This window comes from Podarcis filfolensis (assembly GCF_964270895.1).
Source record: "Podarcis filfolensis genome assembly, chromosome: 5".
Lineage (NCBI taxonomy): Eukaryota > Metazoa > Chordata > Lepidosauria > Squamata > Lacertidae > Podarcis > Podarcis filfolensis.
Genome location: NC_139608.1, coordinates 45,539,252 through 45,566,634, shown reverse-complemented (window position 1 = coordinate 45,566,634; position 27,383 = coordinate 45,539,252). Strand labels below are relative to the sequence as shown.

At 41.4% G+C, this 27,383-nt stretch overlaps 1 protein-coding gene across 1 annotated transcript in view; it reads right to left on the bottom strand.

Annotated features, from left to right (window-relative positions):
- The window catches only part of SORCS3 (sortilin related VPS10 domain containing receptor 3), a 415,208-nt gene that overhangs the window by 126,464 nt on the left and 261,361 nt on the right, over positions 1 to 27,383 (bottom strand). The window contains exon 5 of the mRNA XM_083616529.1: positions 23,549 to 23,622. Within this exon, the coding sequence (XP_083472655.1) occupies positions 23,549 to 23,622 (74 nt within the window). The remainder of the gene's footprint in view (positions 1 to 23,548; positions 23,623 to 27,383) is intronic.

Sequence of the window (27,383 nt, the reverse complement as noted above, 5' to 3'; positions counted from 1 at the left end):
CTAGGTGGAGCCCATATCTAGTATAGCAGGCTGTTCCTGTCATTTTATGACCATGCACCCCCTAATATTTTTCTAGCAGCACAAGTTGACAATAGATGATGCTCATAAAGAGAATAGGAGAAATTGAGGGGGCAGTGTCCCTTCCTCATTTCTGACTCCTGTTTTCCCTGGTCCACAGTAGATTGCTGTGTACTATGTAAAACCCAGCCTTGCACACACAATGTTCTGGTTGAACACGGAAACAGCACCAATATGTGCCTGCTTCTCAATACCGCTATGCGGGACCCTGCACAACGGCTAGCTCTCTTTGTCCCAGACTGTCTCCTTTTTATCACTGCTCATCTCAAATCAAGCCAGCAGAAGACGATGCAGCCAGAAGGGACGGTAAAGGTCACATTTCTGCTGATGTGTCCCTTGACTGCTGCTGATGCAGCCTTCAGAACAGGGAGCCTGCAGCTACATGTGCAACTGGTTCAGGATTATTAGCCAATTAATAACTCAAACGGACTCAAAATCCCATTAGGAGGAAAGAAGCACTCATTGCTTTTTATTTCTTCTTTTTTACCTTGACAGCTCTTGGCCTCTTACGAGACTTTACTCTCCTGCAATTTCTTTCTACTATTGAATTAAGTGTTCTTGAAGGTTGAAGGGCTGGTAGCACTGGAAGCTGCTCCTCTGTCTGGCTGTAGGGCAGAGTTCTTTGCTTGATTGCACATTTATTAGGATATTCTGCCAAAGATGTCATCCCTGACCTAAGGAGACTGAGCTCTTCCCAATGGGAAAGGGATGTGAAGGTTTAATTTATGAATGTCTTCATTTATTCCATGGTCACAAATGCATTGTGTAGTAAACAATTCTCAAAATATTTAATCTGGAATAGCCCCAATGAGCCAGGGGGAAATTGGGATGGTGCAGAAGCCAGTGTTTTGTGGGTTGTAATTTATGCTAACAATATGGTTTCTCAACTGTAAGGGAATTTATCCCCTAACATCTGAAACCTCTTTTGGTCTGGCTTTACTAAGGTGAAAGTACACATTAACTGTATTTATATGGTTCTTTCTAGGAATCGCCACTGTTTTAAAAATAGATGCAATCACCAAAACCGGTTCTTAACCCTTTCCCCTTGAATCACTTTTCCATTAAAAACTGTGCCTCCCTCAATTGTATTTATCTTCTAAGGGGAAAAACATGTGGTATTTGCCCACTGCTTTTTTTAAGAAGAGAGAAAGAAGGTAAAGCAAGTTTACTAGGGAAACCATCCTGGGCCCGGGAACAGGTAGAGAGGGGACGGAATCTTACATTTGGATGGACAGTAGGTTTTAATCATGGTGAATTCTTTTCCCAGGCCATGCCAATCACAGTGATTTTGGAGAGGGATGCTGAATTTAATAAGTGATTGTTTTTTATGTGAATCCCTGCTGGTTTTTTCCACACTACTCCTCTCTCTCCTCCTTTTCCCCTTCCAAAAATGTCAGAAAGCCCACCCCCAACAATTGGGATAACAAGATCCTTCCCAAGAGCAGCATTTTCCCGCCTAATGATCCATGTTTCTTTACCACCATTGCTCCTCTCTTACACAAGTCAATGATTTCTTTCTCACAGAGAAAACAGATTGTTTCCCCACAAATTCCTGATGGGGTGCAGAGATTTTCCCCACTCAAGTGTCTCCTGGGGATCCACAAACATTCTCCACCCCTGCTCCTGTGGGATTCCTATTGTACCTACCTCCAAATGGTAAAATCTTAACTTGGAGGCAATTCATGGCAGCCAGTAGCAATCAGTAGGACTCACTTGCATTGTTATAGCTTACTGGAATGCAAAAGTGGGAGGTGTGGACATAGCAGAGGAACCAATCTGGTGTTCCTGCCAGTGTGTTTGCACTGTGCCTATCTCAATGCTGCCGCATCCCTCTCCCTCCTGTTAAGCCACAATTACACCAGTGGCAGGAGGTCAGGTAAGTGATACCTCCCACCATCTGCTATAGACTACAGGTAACATTCTGAAATTTGGCAGGCTTTATCCCTTCAGGTGGCGCTGTGGGTTAAACCACAGAGCCTAGGACTTGCTGATCAGAAGGTTGGTGGTTTGAATCCCCGTGATGGGGTGAGCTCCCGTTGCTCGGTCCCTGCTCCTGCCAACCTAGCAGTTCAAAAGCATATCAAAGTGCAAGTAGATAAATAGGAACTGCTCTGGCGGGAAGGTAAACGGCATTTCCGTGCACTGCTCTGGTTCGCCAGAAGTGGCTTAGTCATGCTGGCCACATGACCCGGAAGCTGTATGCCAGCTCCCTCGGCCAATAAAGCGAGATGAACCCGCAACCCCAGAGCGGTCACGACTGGACCTAATGGTCAGGGGTCCCTTTACTTTTACCTATCCCTTCAGAAGGTGTGACCACAGCTGAAAATTGCATCGATTTCTGGCAGGGTGAAAAAGAGACTTTAAGGGGGGGGCGAGTTTGAAAGGTGTCCTTGGGGTGTATCAGACTACAGTTTTGCCAGCTTTATCCATTCAGGATGGGGTCCTGCGCCTGAAAATTTCATCTATCACTGTGAAAAGGGGGGGTGGAATATCACCTTTTAAGATTCCCCATTACAGCCAATGGAGCTGGGGAATAGAGCTTCATTTTTACAGATCAGATTCAGTCACAAATAAAGATTCAAACTGGAAATATGCAAAGCAGCTCTGAAACAGATTGGGCTACTTCGCACACAAGCTTTGCTACAAAGCTAAAGATACAAGGAACAGCTTAATCTCATGGCCAGTGCACACCCCTAACAAATACATGTTTGAAAACTAGGATTTTAGAAGAGTACAGTATGATAAAAAATTATGTTTCAAAAACACATTTGATTCAGCAACACCCTGAAAAGCTGCTAAATTTATTTGCTTTGAACAGAGTTCAATCATGTTAATTCAGATTGCAGATGGAGGAATCAACCTAATTTCAAAATGTGTCTCTTTCACATGTGCTCACCTGAGAATGTACTGTCTTATACATGAGTTTTCATTTGTATAGTTAAGTAAAAGTACATCTGGACATAAGACACAGTAATGGAAATATTTCAGTCATGTTGTCAATAAGTCATTACTTCAATAAGGTTTGTTTTGCTTGCTACTTGGTTTTCCGGTGGGAGTTATTTCTCCATCATAATGAATTTTTTTAATGAGCCATCAAATTACTTATAATATATTTGGAAGTAATGTAAGGAAGGTCGAGATGGTGCTGAGTTTTGATTAAAGTTTTTAATGTTTTATCTGGGCATTTATGTTAGTGCCTTTGAATTATACTTGAATTTAGCCTTAATGACTTTTAAAACAGCATGGGAATGATTATATAGAATTGTGGTGTGTAAATAATTCTGAATTCTTTTTGGAATATTGACAGCTTGAGCTTCTGCCTCAAATGGAGAATACAATGACTCGGTCCCAATTTATTTATCCTCAGTTATTACTCAAGAGAGCTGAATCTTGGTGAATGCAGGCTCATGATTAAGGCGGTATTTCTGAAACAGGGACACTGAGTGGCATCCCCGTGAGCTAAGTGATTTGAGCCTAGCTAAATTATCTAAGAGGAGTCACAATATTCAATGAATAAAGTCATTTGAGGCAGTTAAGCAAATTGAACCAAGTAAGGTTACTGAAAACAAATCATAATCACTGTATCAAGGAGCTATAAATATTATTTAGGAAGAAAATGTTGTGATGGGTCAGAGGTGTCACAGAAATGCTGTCTGCAGTAAAGTGGAAAGGAATGGGAAATTAGGAGTTCCTACTGAAACAAATCACCTGAATAATGTCAAAAAGCCTAAAAGGCAAGATAATTATTGGGTGGGGGCTGCACATCCCTTGGTGAGGGAGAAGGAGGAATGTTTGGTGTAGTGCAGGCATAGGCAAACTCAGCCCTCCAGATGTTTTGGGACTACAACTCCCACCATCCCTAGCTAACAGGACCAGTGGTCAGGGATGATGGGAGTTGTAGTCCCAAAACAACTGGAGGTCTGAGTTTACCTAAGCCTGGTGTAATGGATATATCCATGTTACAGATCATCTCCATTACCAAGGCATCAGTAGCACACTTTAGAGTGCCAAAAAATAGGTGCCATGAGGACTGATGGTGTAACTTCATAGGTGTTCATAGCTACAGGCCTATGCAAGACAGATGAAGAAGCACTATTAGTGGCAAGATTAGCTGCGTTTGGCGATCCATCCATTTGAAAACAAACTAGTAGTTTTACATCTGTATATAGTTATATTCACAATTTGAAAAGGGTTTCAGGATTACCAGGTGCATGCCACTTAAAGTGTTAGCATAGCATGTGTTAGCATGTGCAGGATGAGAGCATGTTAAAAAGCAGGCCATCAAGATTACGAGATTAAGTGCAGAGGAAAACTCCACTTGACTGCAGAGCTGGTGTGTTATAGTGTACTTCAGTATCAATGTATCATGACAGTTCTTTGGTTAAGGTAGTGACAATGGAGAAGAGCAGTTCAAGGTGACACAGATGTGTGTAAAAGGGGAAACTCCAACATCCTTTTCCAAAAACATGTCACTACAGTGGTACCTCAGGTTAAGAACTTAATTCGTTCTGGAGGTCCGTTCTTAACCTGAAACAGTTCTTAACCTGAGGTACCACTTTAGCTAATGGGGCCTCCTGCTGCCGCCGCTGCCCAATTTCTGTTCTCATCCTGAAGCCAAGTTCTTAACCCAAGGTACTATTTCTGGGTTAGCGGAGTCTGTAACCTCAAGCGTCTGTAGCCTGAAGCGTCTGTAACCTGAGGTACCACTGTAATACCTTATTCCCTTTGGTAATAGCCTATGCTAGCCTTCCCCAAATTGGTCCCACCAGATATATGCACTGGGACTTTGAGGCATTTGGACCACAAAAGATGCTGGAGAAAACTGTCTTATGGAAAACTGTATTGTGGAAATACTCTGATTTCTGATCTTATCTATCACATTCACAAATATAAGATGTTCATCAGAGGCACCAAAGAATTTTAAAACTTCAAAATATGACATATATATTAATTTTTGCCCTACTTTCCTTCTCTATACCCCTTATTTTGGAGGAAACTATGGCATTTAGGTTTATAGAGTGCTGAGATGAATGAGGAAAAGGAATCCAAGAACTCCAAATAATGTTTAGTGTTCCAGTGGAGCCAACCAAACTCCCTGCCCCATGCTTCCTGAAAGGAAGTAGATGAAGAACCCAGTGGGCAACTTAGAAGAAGAATGGGGAAGAAAGCATAAGATTTAGTTTTATTCAACTGAACAGGAGTGGGGGGGGGGGAGAGAAGGAAGCAAGAGGAATAACTGTGATAAATATGTTACTTACAATCCATAAGCCAGAAAATAAAAGTGAATGGTGTCCCCTAATTGAGAGAGCCACAGGTAAGTGATTGGTTAATATAGGAAAATAAGGAGAGCCCTGATGGATCAGACCATTAACCCATCTAGTTCAGCATCCTATTCTCACAGTGGCCAACCAGATGCCTATGGGAAGCCTGAAAGCAAGTACTGTACCTGAGTACAAACACACACTTCTCACTTGTGATTCCCAGCAACAACCATTCAATTTGGCAGTGGAGGTAGAACATAGACATTGTGGTCAATAGTCATTAATAGGTTTATGCCACCTCTATCAGTTTCCAAAGCACAATTCAATAGCTACTTACCTGGGAGCAACTATTCTCCAGAGACACAACCCTGGGTTGGGATGCAACCACAGGCATCAGTCGCTGTCACATATCTTGGCTGTGAAGCTGCTGCTGGATGATCACACAAAGCAGCTCACACACCCTTCTCCACTACCTTCTGTGGATACCTGTTTTTACACACACCGTCTCCTCTCCCTTCCCTGTTGTTTCTTCATTCTCTTTTTTTCCTCTCAAACCATATGGAGGTATCTTCCCAGTTCAAGTAATCATGTGAAGGGAGCAGTGGGGATAAGCACACTACCTCTCCCCTAGTTGGACAGCAACTGTATGAAACAGGCAGCATTTTTGTATCTAAGGAGGCTTCTCATTGGTTGCAGAAACCTGATTTCAATGGACACTTCTTGGAATCTCCTTAGAGCCTTCAATTCCCTATCACAGCTCCTAAGGGCCACAAATGGATGTGCTTTAGCCATCCCAAAGAATTCTATACTGTGTAGGGATACATATGGTATATTGCAAATGTTTCAAGTTGAACGGCACACTGCTTGCATTATCCTCTTTGAATAGTTTTTCAGTTGCCTCTAACAAATAGTATAATGTGTTGTACTTGAAATCTGTCAGATATAGCATGTTATGCATGGTCTTTGCACACACACAAAGCAAAAACAATTTTCTCTAGCATCTTTTGAAGTTCACCTCCTTGTTTATTTGGTTGGATGTTTTTGTTGTTGTTCTGAAGACTGCTGCTTCCCTTCCTGTTTTTTATGTTATTTTATTTTAGGGTCTATCTTTCTCACTGTGGCTCCTTAATAATGATGTCACTTATTGGAATCTGTCAAGGGACTTCAAAAGTAGAGAGCATTTAAAAGGTGTGTCCAAGTTCAAAAAGTATTATGAACACTGCACTGCCCCACACCACTTTGGCTTTTTGTGGTGTGCACAAAAAATTGCACACTATGTGTACAATTAAAACTATCTGCAGACATGGCAAATAAAGGAAAGCATTAATCATTTTGGCTGAGTATCGGAAGACATCATTTACTAGTGCAAGGCTATGATAGAGTTTTTCTCAAGAGAGCTGTAGCAGCCTTTTGGTTTAGGACATTTCAGATTAGTCTGCGGCTGAAGAAGCTTGGGGAGCATGCTTTAAAGAACTGCCCTGGGCCAGTCCCCACGGACTGAATTAATGTCTTCCGCAGAGTTAACTTCTGTGACTCTGGATTTCTGGTACGTTTGCAAAAGCAGTAAATAGGACGGTTAATCTGCAAGATAAGGCAGAAAGTTGCCAACTGTCTTGTACTCAGCTAATTTCTTTACTTCTTAACAGAGCCAACAAAGAGAAGTTTCCCATTTGTTTAAAGGAGTAAGTATAATGAAGGGCTAAAGAAAAAAAGAACTGAAGCTAAATTGTGCTTTAAAAGGATTGGAAATGCTAATAGACAATCTGCTGATTTCACAGGCTGAAAAATGGAAAGGATAGAAATGATCTAGATAAATGATCTAAATAAAGCAACCTGACATGACCCTGAGAGTTAAGGGGGAAATTTCCATATCTAAACATTCCTTAACTGTGGAGTCCATGCACAAGGGCCTAATTCAACAGATGGACACTTATGTCTCCATACGTGGCTCCAATCTCATGGACAGTGTTATGTGTATGCTGGAGGAGAGAGTCGTGTGCTATGGCTCCAGCATGCAAGTTGAACACTGCTTCCCAGCAGCGGATCAACATGGGCTCATGATGTCCAAAGTAAATATTTATTTATTTATTCCTTCCTTCCTTCCTTCCTTCCTTCCTTCCTCAGCCACTCTGGGTGGCTCCCAACAGAAGGTTAAAAATACATTAAAGCATGCCAGTGGTACAAAGTCATGATGCAGGGAATGCATCTGGAAGGCATACATGGCACGCTAAGGCATTTACCTGAATGCATGAATGCTGAAAGTGTGTATAAGGGCAGGGGAGTGTACTTAAGTCCCATCCCTGACACCCTCAGTGATCCTGTCCCTGTTCCAATCTCTCCTGTGTTGGAAGTTCTTCAGAGGGTTTCTACTCATCTTCAAAGGAAGCCAAGGACTCAGGGAGAGTGTGACATGTGCAAGGAAGTTTGCAGCGGGAATTCCACGCACATCTCTGCCTCTCACCTGCACTTTCAGCATTTGGACAGTACATGCCTTTAGTATAATAAAGTCTATATATGTCCAGTAAGCAAAATACATTCCAAAATAGAAGAAAAGGAGGGAAGAACTGGCTTATCAGAATGGTGGTGACCACCCAAAATGACAGAGAAAACAAAATCAATGTTGTGGCTACCAGTTCATTGTGCTCAATAGCCCAAATCAAATGGAATTCCCCAACGACTGAAGACAGGAAACCCAAATATGAAGAGAAAAATTATATTTGCTCTTGTAAGCCAGAGATGAAGTAACAAATTAAAGCTCATCTATTATAAATTCCTATAGCTTCATTTTTTAAAAATTCAGTTTTATTTGTGGTGATTAGTAATTTTATTAGTAGTTTATTAATGCTTGGGCCATGGGCCATTCTCATATAAGGTAGATGGGTACAGTACAAAAACCAGTAGGATAAAATACTGCATAAAATCTCATTACTACCTAAGGAATTTTATTGCTATGACTGATTTTGTTTTAATTATAATTTTTAATGTTATTTTTCTGCCTTGGGTGTTAGAAGTACAGCAGCAGAGATCATTCCATTAGTAACCTAAGAGTTAATTCTGTTGACAGTCAACCAGGGGTGAAGGTGTTGCCTAGCAACTAGTCTGGTTGGCATGATTCTTGAAGAGGTAACTCACGTTCTGATAGGCTAGTTCGTTCTGCTGGATTTATCTCCTGTATTGTAGTTGTATGTCTCCCTGCTATGAATTAGGCCTTATCTGTTTGTTTCTCCTCAATTTATCATATAATCACAAAATTGTAGAGTTGGAAGGGACCCAAGAGCCATCTAGTCTAACCCCTGCAATGCAGAAATCTCAGCTAAAGAAAGCATCCATGACAGATGGAGTACTGAAGTATTATCCCCCTTAACTATTTCCTTCCCCTCTGGATACCATGTGTGTTATTCAAATGATTCTGCTAATAGTGTGGACTATAGATAAATAAATAAATATTAAATAAAACAGATAAGGTGTCAAGTGACTCACTGTGGGCAAGGTAGCAAGTTGGTCAGGATCCCAACCCCTACTACATAACTGTTAAGATAATCAGAGTCAGTAATCTTTTACCATAACTGTATTGTTGCATTAAACAAACCTATTATGTACAGATGTCCTCAGTTCCATAGTATTTTTACCAAGAGAAGTGCAAGAACAAATTCATATGGGAAACAAGGACATTTTATTGCCCCAGTTGCAGTGCACTGTTTCCTTCAGCCAAAGGAAATCCCTAAAATATATTATTTTTCTGGTCAAGGGGAGAAGGCATAGCTCCATGAAAGAGCACTTATTTTGCATGCCTAAGGTCTAATTTAAACCCTGACATCTCCAGGTAAGTGTGGAGAAAAACTCCTCTCTGAAAAGCTGCCGGTCAGTGTCAACAATCCTGAGCTAGCTGGACCAATGATCTGATTCAGTTTTCTAAGGAGAGAGAGAAACACGCAGAGATGCCAAGCAAACCCTAAGGATTTCTGAATAAAATGTGTGAACTTTTTATCATTATTATGCCTATCTCCATATTAGCAGCTATGTTTCCTTCAAGGTATGCAATTATTGTTTCACCCATCTTTTTTTTACACACTGCTATGAAGATCACATTGCTCTTTTTATTTCATTTTCAAACAAAAGCATTTTCAGAAAATTGATGGGTTTCTTTCCCCACCTACCCACCCAATTTGGCAGTAAGCATCCATTCTATTGAAAACATTGCGCCGGAAAAACTCAGCAGCCTACAGATGCTCAGTTCTTCCCAGTGTGCTTCATCCATTTCATTTGCATGAGCATTTTAGACTGCGAATACGACATGCCTGATCTGCTATGGCTCAGTGATTCAGCTATTTCTGGATGGTGAAGCAGAGAGACACACTTTGGAAAAGGGGAGGGAAGCTTTGGAGCAAGAGCTTTGTTTAATAAATCAGTGCAGCAGCAGAAGAACACAACAAACCAAGGCTTAAATAGCATCCAGAAAAACTGCTCGGACAACAGTTGGCATCATTGTCAAGGATAAAACACATCTGCAAAATGACCCTCATAGGTTGAGGAACCCAAGCATTGCTTCTATTGATCCCAATGAAGGTTACAGAAGTAGATTTTTTCCCATATATGTTCAAACAATGCATTCAATATTAGTACAGGAATCATAGCCTTTGTACTCTAGGTATTCACAAGGACCAACAGCTTTTGTTTGGGCTGTGTGAAAATTGCCCCACAAGCTCCATTCATGACCCCATTCACAGGCAATTTGTGTTGGGGGGTGGAATTATGACAGCAGCAATAGCCCCTTTTATATTTATTTTTAAAATAAATCTATATACATGTGTTTGAAGCCCACAGGTGACAGAATCTTTGTTGGTAGCTGCTAGGTCCCTTCCCAGTAGCAATGTATGGAAGTGAGAGCTGGACCATAAAGAAGGCTGATCACCGAAGAATGGAAGCTTTTGAATTATGGTGCTGGAGGAGACTCTTGAGAGTCCCATGGACTGCAAGAAGATCAAATCTATCCATTCTTAAGGAAATCAGCCCTGAGTGCTCACTGAAAGGACAGATCCTGAAGCTGAGGCTCCAATACTTTGGCCACCTCATGAGAAGAGAAGACTCCCTGGAAAAGACCCTGATGTTGGGAAAGATTGAGGGCACAAGGAAAAGGGGACAACAGAGGACAAGGTGGTTGGGTAGTGTTCTCGAAGCTACCAGCATGAGTTTGACCAAACTGCGGGAGGCAGTGGAAGACAGGAGTGCCTGGCGTGCTCTGGTCCATGGGGTCACGAAGAGTCGGACACGACTAAACAACAACAACAACAAGGTCCCTTCCCCCTGCTTAAAATAACTCAGAACAACCATGAATGTAGCATTGTTTTGGAATGTGCAGGTTTTGAGGAAAACAATGGCAGTGGCCACTGAGGAGAGCTCAGAGGGTTTTGTGGGGGGGGAGCCCCAAATCATGTTTACAAACAGAGACAAAAACGGAATAGGACAGTTGTCATTGCCATGGAAGGCCAATTTCCTTCCATGAATCCTCAAATAATTTACCCCCCCCAAAAAAAATTACCACATTTAGGAGGGAAATGAATTTCATCACCACCACCCCAATTTCAAACCCGAAGGTCTCATGGTTGAGTGTAAGAACATTTTGCTCAACACCAGCTTCTTCATTTCCAAACACTGTGGTTCTTAAGTGGACATTTACGAATTCATAATATACTGCCACCCTGCCACCAATTTGGGGGGTTCTGTATTAGCAGAATTGTTTCCTAGAGGAGAATTCCCAGCCCTATTGACATACAAGATGCCCCCATCAGTACTGGAATTCTGGCAGCTTTTGAAGGCACTTCTGTTTACACACAGGCATTCCCTGAGCTCCCAACCTGTTATCCTGTCTCCTCTGTTGGTTTGAATGGGGTTGTTTTCCTGCCTATTTTAATTATATATGTTTATGCCTTAATGAGTTGTTTTGTGGTATATTTTAATTCTATATATTAATTTTTTGTGCTTGTGCTATTGATTTTTTTACTTGTAAACCACTTAGAAACCTATTTTAGTGTTTAAACAGCATATTCATTAACTGATTGTTATGGTGTCAGAATTGAAGGTTGTTAGTCAACTGGTTCCAAAAAAGGGGGGGGGAGAGGCTTGCTTGCCGATTTGAGGCAAAAGCCCTCCTTTGAGAAAATTTGGGTCAAGACTAGTTCATTCCTTTATAGGCATTTATGATTTACTATTGTGGAGTGTACCTGCCCACCTGTAAATTTTTTTTAAAAAATTCTTTCAGAAAATATTTTTTTCTAAAATTATCTTTAAAATATTTACAAAGCTTATTTACTATTTTATTTATTTACTCAAGGCAGCTTGCAACAATAAAAAAAATATGTAGTATACAAAATTTAAACCATAAACTAAACCTCAAACATTTAAAGTGTCAGAAATTTAAACAAGAACATGAGAATTTGAAACATTGCAAAAGGATTCATGGAGCAAGGGCCTCACAAAATAAGATGGGTTTAACCAGGTGCCTGAAACAGGGTTGGTGCCTGTCTAACTTCTAGTGGGAGAGAGTTCTACAAAACTGAAGGCATGTATTCTCATTGACATGAACCATGCTTCTGGTCGGGGGGAGGGACCACTGACAGTACCCTCCCAGATAATCTCAAGTGATCAACTTGGGCCATACAGATAAAGGCATTCCTTAAGGTATAAGGAAGGCCTAGGTTTTTCAGGGGTTTGCACAACAGTAGAAGAACGCTGAAGCTGGCCCAGTAGTGGATGGGAAACCCATGCAGGTATTTTAACACTGGTGTAAAGTTTTGGTGGTGTTCTGTTCCCATCACCAGTCTAGCTGCAGAATTCTGTATTATTATTATTATTATTATTATTATTATTATTATTATTATTACCGCGCCCATCTAGCTAGGTTTCCCCAGCCAGGTGGGCGGCTCCCAACAGAATATTAAAACACAATAAAAGATTAAACATTAAAAACTTCTGTAAACAGGGCTGCTTTCAGATGTCTTCTAAAAGTCAGATAGTTGTTTATTTCCTTGACATCTGATAGGAGGGCATTCCACAGTGCGGGCGCCACTACGGAGAAGGCCCTCTGCCTGGTTCCCTGTAACCTCACTTCTTGCAGTGAGGGAACTGCCAGAAGACCCTCAGAGGTGGACCTCAGTGTCCGGGCTGAGCGATGGGGGTGGAGACGCTCCTTCAGGTATACTGGACTGAGGCCGTTTAGGGCTTTAAAGGTCTGCATCAACAATTTGAATTTTGCTCAGAAACGTACTGAGTGTTCATTCTGAGATACTTACAGAAGACTATTGAAGCAGAGCTCAAAGTGTGACAGAATCATGAAATAACACAAGGGGAAATAAGAAAAGGAAACTGAGGACATCCACTTCTCCCTAGGTTTTTCGCCCATCTATGAATGAGACTTCTCTCTCTCAAAACAAGTAGGTTCTGATCCAGCAGCCAAGAGAGAGAGAGGAATTACATGTTCCTCCTCCTTCCAGATGAAACAAAAAGGCATAAAAGCACCAGTTTTTCCTCCGATCACACCCGTTTAATAAACCAGGTCCTGCATGCTTCATGACAAGTGAGATGCTAATTGGTCTTGACAGCCTTGTGGAGAAACAGACAGCAGATGAAACATGAAGGAGACCAGCAGTGAAAATTGAATTACAGGAATGGGTTCTCTTCTGAAGGGCATGGGAGCCACTTGTGAGGATCGACACAAGTATACAAGAAGTGAGAACTTCAAAGGCTGCAGAACTGTATGCAAAATTGATTGCCAATAAATGCCACTGAATACAGGGGGTGTTGAGGAAGCACGCAAAGGGTGTGTGGTAAACTGGGCAAGGAAAAAAACCCATCCTAAAATTGACACCAAATAATTGATCCAAATAATATTTATTTTCCTCTGTACAACCAATACACTGTTGGTGGCAATAAAAAAAAGGTCAATAAAGGTCAATAAGATACAGGTTTGGTAAGAACTCTTTGGTGAGAGAACCCCAGCAGAGATTTATAATCACAAAATATGCAAAGTGTGGAAAAATAGGCTGTTAGACCTTTAAAATATGCCCTTCTAGGTTCCAAAAATTCCCTTAGCATGGAAAAAGACTACATGCTTGGTAAGTTAAAAATTGCTTACTTACAAACTCTTCAAAAGTCAGATTCATTTGCTTTTCCATACAGCATTCAGAAAACACATACAATAAAACTTGGCTTAGCTATGGAGGTGAAAGTTCCTAAATTATTGGTATAGGAACATAAGAAAGGCTTGTTAGAGCCATGTGATCTGAGCTACAGCAACCAGCTCAAAGTCTTTTCACATGCTGAGCTTCTCTGGAACAAAGGCTTAATTACCTAGACCCTCCCAAGGTAAGCCAAACCTGGCAGGACAGCTTACTCTATGATTTTAAGCCCTTTACGCATTAATTAGACTTAAGCATGTTGGTTATACGAGGCTGGTTATCCCACATATTACAGCATTCCTGCTGCCCACCCACCAACAGAGGCATTTTGGTTTTCCTTAAGCATGTGCTTGCACGAACAATTGTAACTCTTGAAGGTGATGGCTATGGACATGGCTGCCAGAAATCCCCAGACTTACAAGAGCTGTAAATGGCATCATCACAATCAGAGACAGGCTACTTGCCATTTTGGTGAGTGACTGGTTCACACATGCATTTGCTTGTATGCGGGTACATCCAAAGAAGGCTGGTATAATGGGAGATGCAGGGTTCAGTTCACGGGAGATTAAAGGAGTGCATAGGTGAAATGATGTACAGCTATGGTAGCATGTTACCAATTGTGGGATCACCCAAGAGGATGTAGTCTGACCAAATCTAGTCTTTTGTTGGCTGCAATGCATATTGGCTTCCTTATTTACATAACTGGTAGCAAAAGCGCCGAGAAAAGATGATATAGCAAATAGTCAACAGCAGCAGCAAATCAAGGGTCATTTGGTTCAGAGATCTGGGTTTCCCTTACTCCAAATGCCCTTGAAGGTGGACTTGATGGGGCTCCCATGGCCTTCTTTTGCCAGGTGAACTCCACCTAGTCTCCCCTTCCTTAATTTTATGGTGACTTTCAATCCCTTTCTCTGGCTCTCCTCCTATGGTCAGCCCTGCTAGTGCGTTTCAGTCTCTGCTCTCCCATAAGAAGACAGAAGAGATATAAAGCCCATTCACTGTCTCTCCTTTTCCTTCTTGCCACTTGGGCTTTCGTCTGTGCTGGCAAGGCCCCATGTGCCCACCCAGGTCAGTGGTCTCATTTGGCCGTGGGTGGCCAAGGTCCCACCAACTAGGGATGGGTAAATCCTCAAATTTCCCCTTCTTTTCTTTCTCATGCTTCCACATTTATACATCAACTTGTGATTGTTTCTTTTTTAAAAAAGTCCTCAGCATATCAGTGCAAATTTGTCCTAATATACACATATTTATTTGGAATTTTGTCTAATATATGCAATTTTGCCAAACAATTTCCCCCAAAATAAAGCATTTTGTACGGTTTCTTCACTACATTCACTAATGCTATTTTCACTAGTTTGCCATAAACATCTTGTAGGCCACTGTGAGAACAGGATGCTGAGACCAGGTTTGGCCTGATCCAGCAGGCTCTTCTCATGTTCTTATGTTCCCACCAAGAAAAATAAAAACTTCTGAAAAAGAAATAACTTTTTTCTAGGAAGTTTATTTCACTTAGACAGTTTAGAAGCAGAAATGTCAAGAACTTCTTCAAGAGCACACTAAATGTCAACAGTGTGAGGGTGTCGGTGCAGCTCTTTTCACAAGCACTTAAAGGAAAGGTCAGGCATGAAGCCAAAGGCCATCATGGAAACTTGGTTGTCTGCGCTTTTCAGCAGAGGTCAGCTGTGACTAAGAGTTGGTGAAATGCTTCTGTGTGGTGCTGTCTAGCAATAAGTAGGAAGTGAACTATGAAGGAGAAAGGAGACTGAAAACTAACAGCATAGTAAAAGGTGAGTGGCTATGAAGAAACAGACATTCTGAGAGATGTGTGCTCTTCCAAAATGCCTTTGTACTTCTCCTGAATCCCTGGTTGATTTGTGGACTTTACTATAGCTAAGGTGTGGGGAACCTTTGGCCCTCCACATGCTGCTGAACTACCACTCTCTCAATCAATTTTGTGCTTGTGCATATAACCCTACTTTGTAGCAGTTGCTACTTACCACAGCTACTATTATGCCATAAGACCCACTGTCCTATAATATCACATATGGTATGTACAGTTGTTTATGGTTTCATATTATTTTTGCTCTAAAATGTGTGAGATCATGATGTTGTATTTATTTGCATAACTTAAAGCTTTAAGTACCGATGAAGCCCAGGATGGTGAAACAAGGCCAATATTCCGGAAATCCTTGTCTAGACTCTGTGTAAGGATTTTGTGAAACTGTAACAACTTTTCATGTGGATTTTTTGGACTTTACGAACTGACAGATGGAATAGACACCATTACACGGATGGACTTATGCATGAACTGACTAAAGAATGATCTGATCTGGGAAACAAGCTAAAGGAAAATAAGCAATGGAAAATTTGTGTGTTTTTAATTATTTTTATTTTGTATTTTTGTTGTTGTTTTTTTCATTTTATTGTAATACTTTAAAAAATCTTAATAAATATCTTATAAAAAAAAAGAATGATCTGATCCACTGGGTCATCTGCTTTGTTCGTTTGTTGAACTTTATGAGTTACTTCCATTGAAATTTATAATTTGATATTATGAACAGTACACCTTATTTATCTAAGAACACAGCTGGTTACGTCTCGTGTGTTTATTGCGTATGTTTTACGTGACCATAGGTTTGTTTGTTGTTGTTGAACCACAACTCTCATCAGCCCCAGTGGCTAGGAATGATGAGAGTTATAGTTCAGCAGCTTCTAGAGCATAAAAGGTTCCCCAGAACAGCTATAGCTGTTATGTATTAAATAAGAAGGTATAAGTTTATTCTGCTTTTCCACCAAATGGAACCACAATGTGCCTAACAAGCAGCTAAAATAAATTGGTATGGATTCTAACTAGCCTTTTGCCAGCAAGAGCATCCTTTGAGCAGGATTATACCCATGAGATGCTCTCGTCAGTGGAAGGAAGCAACTTTCACTGATCTCATAATCTTTTTGCAGCCCCATGCTTCAGAGGGTTGTAGGGTCATTGAGAGAAGCATGAGAAGCAGTGCAAAGGGCTGCAGCGAGTATCTGTTAAAAATGTGTCCCCACTTCTACCACCAGGTCCCTCCACTGGTTCTCAGTTCTGTCCATGAATGCAAGGAGTTGTTCCATCCACAGAACCCAGCTGGAATCTAAGCCAATGACTATCACAAAATAATAAAACAAATTTAAAAGAAAAGCAGACATCCAACTGAGCACTAGTAGTAAACTCATGCAACTTAAGATATATCCAAAACCTTCTGAACTAAACATTTGAAAAGGAGGAGTAATTCAGCCTCAGCCAACCACAGCCACCAATGTCACCACTGAGAAGGCTGATATTGTGTGCAAGACAAATAGGTAAAATAGGAGGGACTCCTTAGATAATGTCCAGATATATGAATAGGATGATACAGGAGAAGAGACTCCAAGAACTGAATGGTGGCAGATGGCCTAAAACTGCAAATAGGCGGGCAAAATCTAGTCGAGTGAAGCTTTGCTAAGCACAGATCTAGCTATAATGGCCCCTTCTAGCTGTAAAGAAGCTGAGCTCTTTTCTGAGCTTTGGGTCAACAAGTAGATCAGGCTTCCTCAAACTCGGCCCTCCAGATGTTTTGAGACTACAATTCCCATCAGCCCTGAACACTGGTCCTGCTAGCTGGTGATCGTGGGAGTTGTAGGCCAAAAACATCTGGAGGGCCGAGTTTGAGGAAGCCTGAAGTAGATACTTCTTAACTGATTGGGAGCTTCCAAAGCTCAGTCCTACTTCAGTTGACTTCTGCAGCATCAGCTTTGGGGGGGGGGTGCTACCTTACGTAGCAGCAGTGGATCCTGACACCCTGTCAGTCTACGACTTTAAACAATTCTCCAAAAAGCAACAAAAATCCTAAATGTTCATCTTTCAACTAACACCTAAGAGGTTGTTGTCTTACAGCCCCATCACTACTGACCATTGGCCATGCTGGTTGGGGCTGATGGGTGTTCAGCCACAGGTTCCCCATTCTTGACCTATGAACAAATCCATAGCACACCCCTTATGCGGACAGCTGTCATTCAACAGCTTGTTACCACTGCTGATGCTATTGAAGTCTAAACAATGCAACTGCCAGTTCAATTGTTCCTCTGCACAGCTATAAAATAGAGAGATTTCTCATCTACAGTACTGTCAAAATCATCCATGGAAAGAAGTAGTTGATTGGAAACTCACATAACCTACTTTACTTAAAAGAGCTGTGGTGTATCCCAGTTTCCGTGTCTGAAGTTCTCCCATAGCCTCATGTCTCCTCTGCTTAATGATGGCAAAATTAAACTAAGCTCCTTCTAAAGAGGAGGCTCTGGGGAATATCGGGAAACAAAAGGACAGGAGTTTCAATTCTCTCTTCTTGCTGAGAATGGATTCTGCCTCATATAACTGCTGATGTATAGTCATCTTAAAAGAGTTTGTTAATTTCCAATGGGGAAAAGGCATAAAAGACGAATCTCCTTATCTTTAATGGAATGTTACTGAGCTATACAAAATGGCTCACATTCAAAACAAGTGGGGAAGTGTCTTGTCTGTTTTGCCATGATAAGAGACTGTGTTTAGTACACAGCATGCATTCCGCTCAATCTGCTAAATGTGAGAGTGGTTTAAACTTAATGACAGAGAAAGCTTCCAAATGTCTTGGGGCATCACTTGCTTAAAAAATAATCATAATCATCAGATTATCTTAAAAAAAAAAGGCATATCAGATGTTGCCACATAAAGGACTGGTGCATTAAACATTGCTCGTGCTTTGTCTTTCAAAGCCAAGAGTCCCTCCTGCTAATTTTGGGAATGGGTGAAAATCATGAGGGCTCAAAACATGATGCACATCGACTGTGTTTTGGCATGCATAAGCCTCAGACTCATGTGCTCCTACCTCCCCACTCTTCCCCCTTCATGACTGTGAGGAGACTAGAAGCACACACTCCATTTTCAGCCAACCATGGTTTGTTGTTACATCGTTGCCTGGTTTATTAAACCAAGCCTGCTTCAAAGTATGGTTAACAATCCTAGCTTGTTTCAATATACTGTAGGTAACAATAACCACAGTTCTGATCTGGACATGACAACCACCTGTGGATACTGTGCAAATTTATTTACTATAATTACAACATGATGAAGTCATGCCAAAGTTCAACGCATTCAAGGAAAAGAATCAAGGTCAGCTTTGGTTGATTAATCTTGGTACTATCTGAACCTTACAATGATCCAATAAAAAAGCTGTCATAATAACTGCAGAAAACTCACTCTGAATTGTGGGGAAAGGATGGAAGAATAAAAAAATAAGATATCAACTGATGGCTGAACTTCCCCTGAAAATCCCCTGAAATTAGGGTGGTCACATGCATCCCCCAAAAAGAGCACAAAAGGAATACATATTTACATATGCTCATTCACATGTAGAAATGTAAATTTAGAAATAATTATAATAAACCAGTACATCTCATCATAGCGGGAAAGACTGTGGCCAGTTAACTTGTCTGCTTGCTTACTCTGCTGTCCAGATGCTAACTGGATGGTGGGCATTTTCAAGGCCTCTGTTTTCTCTTTTTATTGTTCTTTTTCAATCCTTAAGCTGGTCTTGGACCAGACAAGCCCGTCGAACAGAGGACTGTCTTCTGAAAAAGGTGGGTTTTGGTCACCTTGTCTGAAAAATACCTGTAACCTAAACTGTTTTATTTCCTCCCTGCCTCTTTCTGCTAGCCCTCCACCATCTTTTTCTAAGCATTATGCCAATCAACACTCTGTTAAAGTCAAACAAGGACAGATTAACGTCATTATTTCCTGTAGGCCTTGGGAGGGGAGGAAACTAGGTCTCTGCCCACTTTCAGCAGCTACCACTCAGCTCTGATCATCGGGTCAACAAGAAATGAAAATGAGCCAGAGTAGAATACAAAGTTAGAAGCAGTTTGTGAACTGAAATTGTTCACATACCTGGTCTTCCAACCCACTAAATTCAATTTCCAGCACACAATGAAATGAGTGGGAGGAGAATCATTCCATTCTGTGCTTAATATCAACCCAGTCTGTGCAAGTCTAGCCCAATTGTTTCACTGCATTGGCAAGAGATATTGCTTCACATTCACTGAATGCCTGAGCCAGATTTTATGAGGTTTATCTTTGACAGAAGAATACAATATTTTAGGGGGAATAATTTTCCTGATTTTAAAACAGGATTTCCCTAGATATATTTTTTCAGGGGTGGGGAGCGAGTGATCACACAAGGCTCCACACATACCTAAAAATCATCTTCCTTCACCTGGCATTGACCCTGACAAAGTTATCAGCCAGCAACCAGACTGGCTGATCCAGAATATATATTCTATGTCCAAGCCTTCTTACATCTGTAACCAATAATGCTGTGGCTATTTCAATACCAGGTTGATATTTAGAAAAATATCAAAACAGAAAGAAAGGTGTCTCAGGAAAGAGATAGACTCGTGTTCTTTGCAAATATGCAAAATTGTCCATACATTTAAAAAAATTGCACTTACGTAATTTTTGGAATGCAACTAAATTTCGCAGGTCAACATTTTGTATAGCTGTAAAGCAGGGCTTGAAGTTCAACAAACATTGTTTGCATTCATCTGGTGGGATTACAAAGCTATTTTTGTCTTTTGCTTAGTCAGGACAGAGAAAGGGTATGGAGGAGCTGCAAAAATGGGCAATGCAAGGGATTTTTAAAAAAATTAAAAAAAATCCCTTGAGAGCCAGTAGTACTTTAGATTTAACACATCGCAAAGGAGGCATGGGATCAGAGACACTCTGGCTTTCAACCTTCATAGCTGTTTTTCTTTATTGGAGCTGTTTATATTGAAAGTTAAGTTACCTGCTATCAGGAAAAGGAGAAGGCTGTATGCCCTAGCCTTACTATGATGCTAAACTCACACAGGTGCTTATCTCAACAGTCTTTTAAACATCTTTTTACCTTGATGCTTTGTTACCTAGGCTGCAGTGCTTTGCTGGCTGGCTGCATACTTGTAGGTGCAGCAGCCACTTAAAGGAGGTGATTTGCATTTCAGAGCAATATGCAAAGACTGATTCTCTACTTCTCTTGTCAAGAAACAGGGGTGGAACCCACTAAATATAGCTGTAGACGAGGTGGACATATTTATCCTTCTTTCAAGTTCAGGCCTGGGGGCCCAATGAAGCCCTCAAGCCCTTTTCTGTCTGGCCATCTGGACTCTCACTAGGTCATGCCACTGCCACTGCCAAGGCCACACCCCTCCCAGCTTTGCCCTACGTTCTCTCGGCAAGTGCTTTTGCCAGGCTGCAGTGTGTCCTTGAGCTGTGTTAATGTCTACTGCGTGCCTGGAAGGAGAAAAGTTTTTGTATGAATTAGCAGGAGAAGTGGCACTCTGGCTCTTAAATTTCAGCAGCAGTGTGATGCAAAAATACGGTGCCCCCTGCCTTTGTGGTCCATTCTAATGCATTGTTTTGGCGCCCTCTGCAACATGATGCCCAGTGTGACCGCACTAGTTGTCCCACCCTAAAACTGCCTTTTGCAGGAATGGTCACTGAGCAGGGACACACCTGCCCTCCTAGCAGAAGACTTTTCATTGGTACTCTTAGTTGATGAGTCAATTCATATTCCAGAATGTCTTAGTGTGTGTTTACCCTTGCCAATACTTTCCCAGCAGCAGAATAGAATCAAGGATCTTCCCTAGTTCTATTCGCATTGACTTTGAGATAGATGAATCCACGTGCATGAATGAGCTCTCTTTTGCCCAACTGATAGGACATGAGAGAAAAAATAGAGGCAATTATGCAGCAGAGAGGAAAACAGAAAGAGACATTGTTATAAAGTAGGTTGTCCCGTAACCTCTTAACTTGAGCATAGGGTGCTCATTTTCTCCCTTTTAACATCACCCCTTGGGAATCAGTATGTTATAACATGTCGCTAACAGAATTAGGAAAATAGCTTGACTGATATGTTTGGAAATGCACAGTTTCCTCTCCCTACAGGGTAGAGGACATTTTCACTTGGTTGCAAATTGAATAAGATGCTGGGAAATGACAGATAGCATAAACGATGAGCTAACTATAGACTCAAGGGAGTTGTGGAGGAGGAAGAATCTTTTCAACTCAGCCTACCAACCATCATCTCAAGACAAGAATATGGATTTGTTTGTTGGCTGTTTCCAAAAGGAACTAGACAACAAAGTAGAGATGCTTCTGAAATTCCAATAACCCAAGTTCCTCCCAGTTTTCAGAAATTCCAAATTACATTGGTCTTATTTCTAAAGCCGAACAAATTATCTTAGGAATTAGTCAGTTTCTTGCTTCTGAATTCAGTACTGAGACCTATGCTAGCCCAGTAAGCCATATATTTCAGTTGCCTCTGTTCAGTTGTTTCATTTCATCTCCTGTACATTTACAATATGCATATGCACTTTGGTAAAGCATTTGAAAAAAGGCAATCTTTATGTGAACGTACATGTTGCATGTGTGTATAGCATCACAACAGAGCTGTCTTGATGTAACTGCACATCTTTCTCTTGGTGTTTTACCAGTGTGTACGAATAAATATACAGTGGTACCTCGGGTTACATACACTTCAGGTTACATACACTAACCCAGAAATAGTACCTCGGGTTAAGAACTTTGCTTCAGGATGAGAACAGAAATCATCCTCCGGCAGCCCGGCGGCAGCAGGAGGCCCCATTAGCTAAAGTGGTGCTTCAGGTTAAGAACAGTTTCAGGTTAAGAACAGACCACCGGAACGAATTAAGTACTTAACCTGAGGTACCACTATATTTTGTTTGTTTGTTACAGTTATAACCCATCTTTCCTCCAAGAAGCTCAAGGTTTCATACACAGTTCTCCTCCCCATATTATCTTCACAACAACCCTGTGAGGTAGGTTAGGCTGAGAGTGAGTGACTGGCCAAAGGTAAGCTTCATGGCTGAATGGGGATTTGAACCCTGGTCTCCAAGGTCTGAGTCCAACACTCTAACCACTACACTACTATGGCTCTCAGTGTGTGCATATGTATGTATCAATATCACGCTGCACAACATGATACCCTTTTTACAATATTTTACCAATCAAAAGACACAGAGCAGTTCCAAAACAGGTCAGACTTATTCCCAAATATATAGGAACTAGTACACAACCCTTTTGAGCATATCTTTTTTGGGGGGGAGGGCAGGATTTGGGATTAGAACAGTAGGATCAGAATTAAGGTGGGGAGTGGAAACACTTCAAGTTATACAAATATAACACTAATTAAGGACAGTGACAATGCTGAGCATATGTTTAAATTAGAGTTGTCTATTAACATCATGATTTGGTTGGACCCCAATTTGGCGCATCAGAAAACAATTTGCCTCAGACCAAGGTGCTTCATAAAATGTCCAATATGGCTTGAAGTCCATCAAAGTTTATTTTATTATCATCCCTACCCCATTTCCCCCCACCCCACCCAATTGTTTTCTGTTTTACAGAAGTGGATGAAATTTTCAGGCAGACTAGACTGCCCAGATAAATCACTCCAGGTTATAAGCAAAATAGATTAACTATCTGAGTAAAATCATTCATTCTGATTACAAGCTAGACCTTTTAGCCACAACAGAGCTGTTCCTCCAGCATCTCTTCTAGTGTTTGTTTAGCCTATCCTCATCACCCCACATTTGCATTAGGGCATTGTGGTAAGCTTGGATACATTATTTTTGCTGTCAGTAGACACTTGTCTAGCTCACTGATGTGCTTGAGGGATCCCCTCTTGAACATGTGCCACCTTGTACAGATCCTCAGCCTCTGACAAACCAAAATCCTTTTGAGGCACTCCACTTTGCTTCAGATTTTGGGATTTATTCAAATCCAATGTAGATACGTAGCTGAAATTTCTCCTACTTAAAATGATGACACTGGAAATTGCTTAACTTTGGTTTGATGTTGCAGTGATTCTAAGAATGAGTGAAGAAACCATTTGGAATGAAGACCATCAGTTTCAAAATGTGTGTTTTGTTACTGATCCTAGCTAGACCATCCATTATTATGCAGTTATAATATAATGGGAGGAAACTCACCAGTAAAATCTGTTCGGAGTAATCCGTTCATGCATAATCTGCCATCTTCTTCCAAAATCCATAGAGCTATAAAGCTGAAATACAGAAAATCCAATTAGTGAGTCTGTAACATGCAATAGAGTGGCACATGGCCACTGTTGATGAAACAAGTTTGATCCTCCTACCATAATAATAATAATAAACCCTGTTTTGTATTGAGTCCCAGCATGAGGTTCTTGCTAGAGTTCTAAGAAGAGAATCATTCACAATGTGCTCAAGTTCTGAATGTGCATTTTGAGGCCAGGCTGTTTTGTGCAAAGTGTTTCCATGGTGTGGAAACTGCACTTTGACCTTAGTTTCCCACCATCAGAATTCCATGAGATTTAACCTTTGTTACATGTCCTAGCCCTAGAGTTATGGTCCCTGGAAGGGGGGTGTCATATCTTAGTGGAGATGTGCCTCACCTGGGAGCTGAATTTCTCCGTATCTGAGAAATATGAGACTGCAGAAGTAGATATGGGTTTTGTTACTCAAAGCGCACATATATGGGCTTTAATGGAGGTAATCATCCTCTTATTAGACTTGTGTTAAGCAATTCATTATTTTATCCTTAACTGTATCTCCTGCTTTTCAGTATGAAATAACACCCGAAGAGAAGAAGAAAATCAAATACACATCAAAACAACCATACACAATAAAAATGATCAAATATAATAAAAAACAAACACAACTGGGGCAATTCCAAAGCATAGCAACCAGCCACATAGTGGGAAAACTAAACCTTTCAAAAGCCTGCAAAAACAAAAGCTATTTCATAGCAGCTAGAAAGCCAGGAGTGATGGATCAGCTGATCATCCTACAGAGGAAGAACTCTGGAGCCTGGATGCAAAGGCTGGGCTGAACACCTCCTCTTCCAAACACCAAGCCTCCAATGGCAGGGAGAGGCAGGCTGTGTACGTGTTACCAGATTAATGCATAGCTAGGGTGTTCTTTTTCTCAGTTCAGATGGAAGCTGGTTTGGGGAGGGGAAAGACATCACAAGCAGTATTTAATATGAAATGACAGGACAGATACTGATTATGGCTAATGCTGTGTGGACGCTACCTTCCAAACCAGTGGTAGGAGCACTCTGAGTAAACACAAATATGTATGCAGCTGCAGAGGAATTGAGTAGTGTGTTTCTTGGTTTGTTTGGGGTTGGGGGGGGGGCCTTTAGGATAGCCTAACTCCAGACCATGTTCAGTATCAAGAGCTCAACTTTGGTTACCTTCAGAAAAGCATTACAGTGGTACCTTGGGTTACATACGCTTCAGGTTACAGACGCTTCAGGTTACAGACTCCGCTAACCCAGAAATAGTACCTCGGGTTAAGAACTTTGCTTCAGGATGAGAACAGAAATCGTGCGGCGGCAGCGGCAGGAGGCCCCATTAGCTAAAGTGGTGCTTCAGGTTAAGAACAGTTTCAGGTTAAGAATGGACCTCCAGAATGAATTAAGTACGTAACCAGAGGTACCACTGTATTGGTGTGCTACAATACTTAATAGGTATGAAAGAATGGGGGGGTGGCCTGCAATGTACATTTAAAGCAGTATCATGCCACTATGAATAACTATGGCTTCCCCCAAAGGATCCTGGGAACTGTAGTTTGTTAAGGGTGTTTAGGCATGTTAGGATACCCTTATGCCTTTCACATTCTCAGAATGACTTAACAATCAATCCCTCTTCCCAGGGAACTATGAAAACTGTAGCTCTGTGAAAGCTCTTAATAAGTGGCAGTTCCCAGGACGCTTTGGAGGAAGCCATGATTGTTTAAAACGGTATGGTACTACTCTAAATACATAGTGCAAATGGGGCTTCATTCCCGTATAGATCTACAGAACGCTTGGTGCATCACTTGTAAGAATCCAGCAATACTTGTGGTACACAAATGCTGTGGATTAGATATCACTTGGCAGCAATGTGTGACCAAACACAATGTCGCTTTTTTTCCACAGGCGACTGAATATCATCAAGCACAGAGGCTGCTATTTGGCTTCAGTTATTTTCATTTGGCTCACATAAGTACTTTAAAAAAGAAAAGAAAAGAAAAAAGTTTCTTAACAGCTGTAGATGTGGCCAGCTCAGAAGCAGTAAGCCCCTTTCATTGCAGTTAGTCATGTGCCCTACGGTTACTCGCTCAAAAGCATCCTTCTGCCTATCATTGCAGGAGCTAGACCAGCTGCTGAGCAGTCCCCCCCCCCTTCTTCATATTAGATCTCAGGCTGACTGATGGTAGACGAATTAAATTGAACTTGTAGCCTTTAGGCGGATTCAGATAAAGAGATAAGAAGGAGACTTTTCATTTGAGGGTGCTGGGCTTTTCTTCCATTCTTTCTACCAGTCCCCTTTGAATTTCTACTGAAATCAGATAATCAAGAGAAGCAGCAGTTACGCTGCACAGATATTAAGGTTGGGTGGGGGGAGCAGGGAAGAAGGTCCCTTTAACCCCACTTTGTTTCATCGCAGCTTGACGACAATTAATCATGGATGCAAATATAAAGGTCAATTACACATTACTTAAAGAAAGCCAATAAACTAAAGGCTTCTGCAAGCATAAAAGCTGAGTGCACATGTGCCTTCTGTTCACCTTGCTTTCGGGGCCCAGAGGAGATGTCAAATGCAGCCAGGAGAAATATAGATGGCATTAGAAAGCCATTTGCTCTTGGAAGGTGTGCAGGGTGCAGGAATGAAAGCTGGTTCATTGTGAAGCCTGCTTGTAATTCTGAGATGCTGTTTTCCCAGTTTCTTTCAAGAGGACATTATTAAAAATTCCATCCTCTCAATGACAGGATATGCTGATCTTAAACAGGTATGTAAGTGCAGTGCCACACTGAGTGGCTGGTGTCAACACAGCTGCAATAGCATGCTGTCACTTTCAAGTCTTTTATAGCAGCTTACTACTATTTCTTATGCATTGCTGAGACAAGCTCAGTGCGAACCTAGTTGTGGACCCTTTCTACAATAGAGAGCAGGTTCATACACTCTCAGTCCTTACACCTGCTGGAGTCCATATGTTGAAATAGGGGCTTATGAACACAGAACCCAACAGATACCAGTTGGATCCATGCAGTTGTTGCTTCTTGATTTTGAAAGACAGCAATCATGCATTTCAGACTTATGCACTCTTGATTCTGCACCCCTAGGCACAAGAGACATCCATAGTACAGAGATGAGTTGGATGTTCCACTAAGGATGTCTGGCAGGAAGGTACATTCTCTGTTTCTTACTCATGTAGGCTCATCTGAGCAGGGCTCTATGTCACTGATTATGTCAATGATTATGTCAGGGAACTTTTGGCCCTCCCGGTATTGTTGGACCATAAACTCCCACCACGCTTGACCATGGGCCATGCTCACTAGGGCTCATAGAAACTGAAACCCAACAGCATCAGGAGGGCCACAGGCTATATATGATGGTTGAAATGCCATTTGGAGGATGCCACATAAGTGGCTTTTCCTATAGGGCCATCAGTGTTGTATTCCCTTTCTGTGTTGCAAACAATGCTGTGCACCATCACTCAGTGACTTAACTTGCAAATGGTGGCTGTTGTTAGGGAAGAAACTTCAATCCATTACACCATGTCTATTCATCATAACAGTCATGTTGCTGCAGTGCTGTAGGTTGCAACGCTGTATGGATGCAGCAGTTGCTGCATTCCATCCTTACTATTTCATTCGTGATCATTCTTTAGCTACCTAAAGAGTCAGTCTGCTGGGGATGGCAAAGAGCAAATTCTCTCTCTCTCTCTCTCTCTCTCTCTCACACACACACACACACACACACACACACCAAGCAGGTACCACAGTTGAATAAAATCA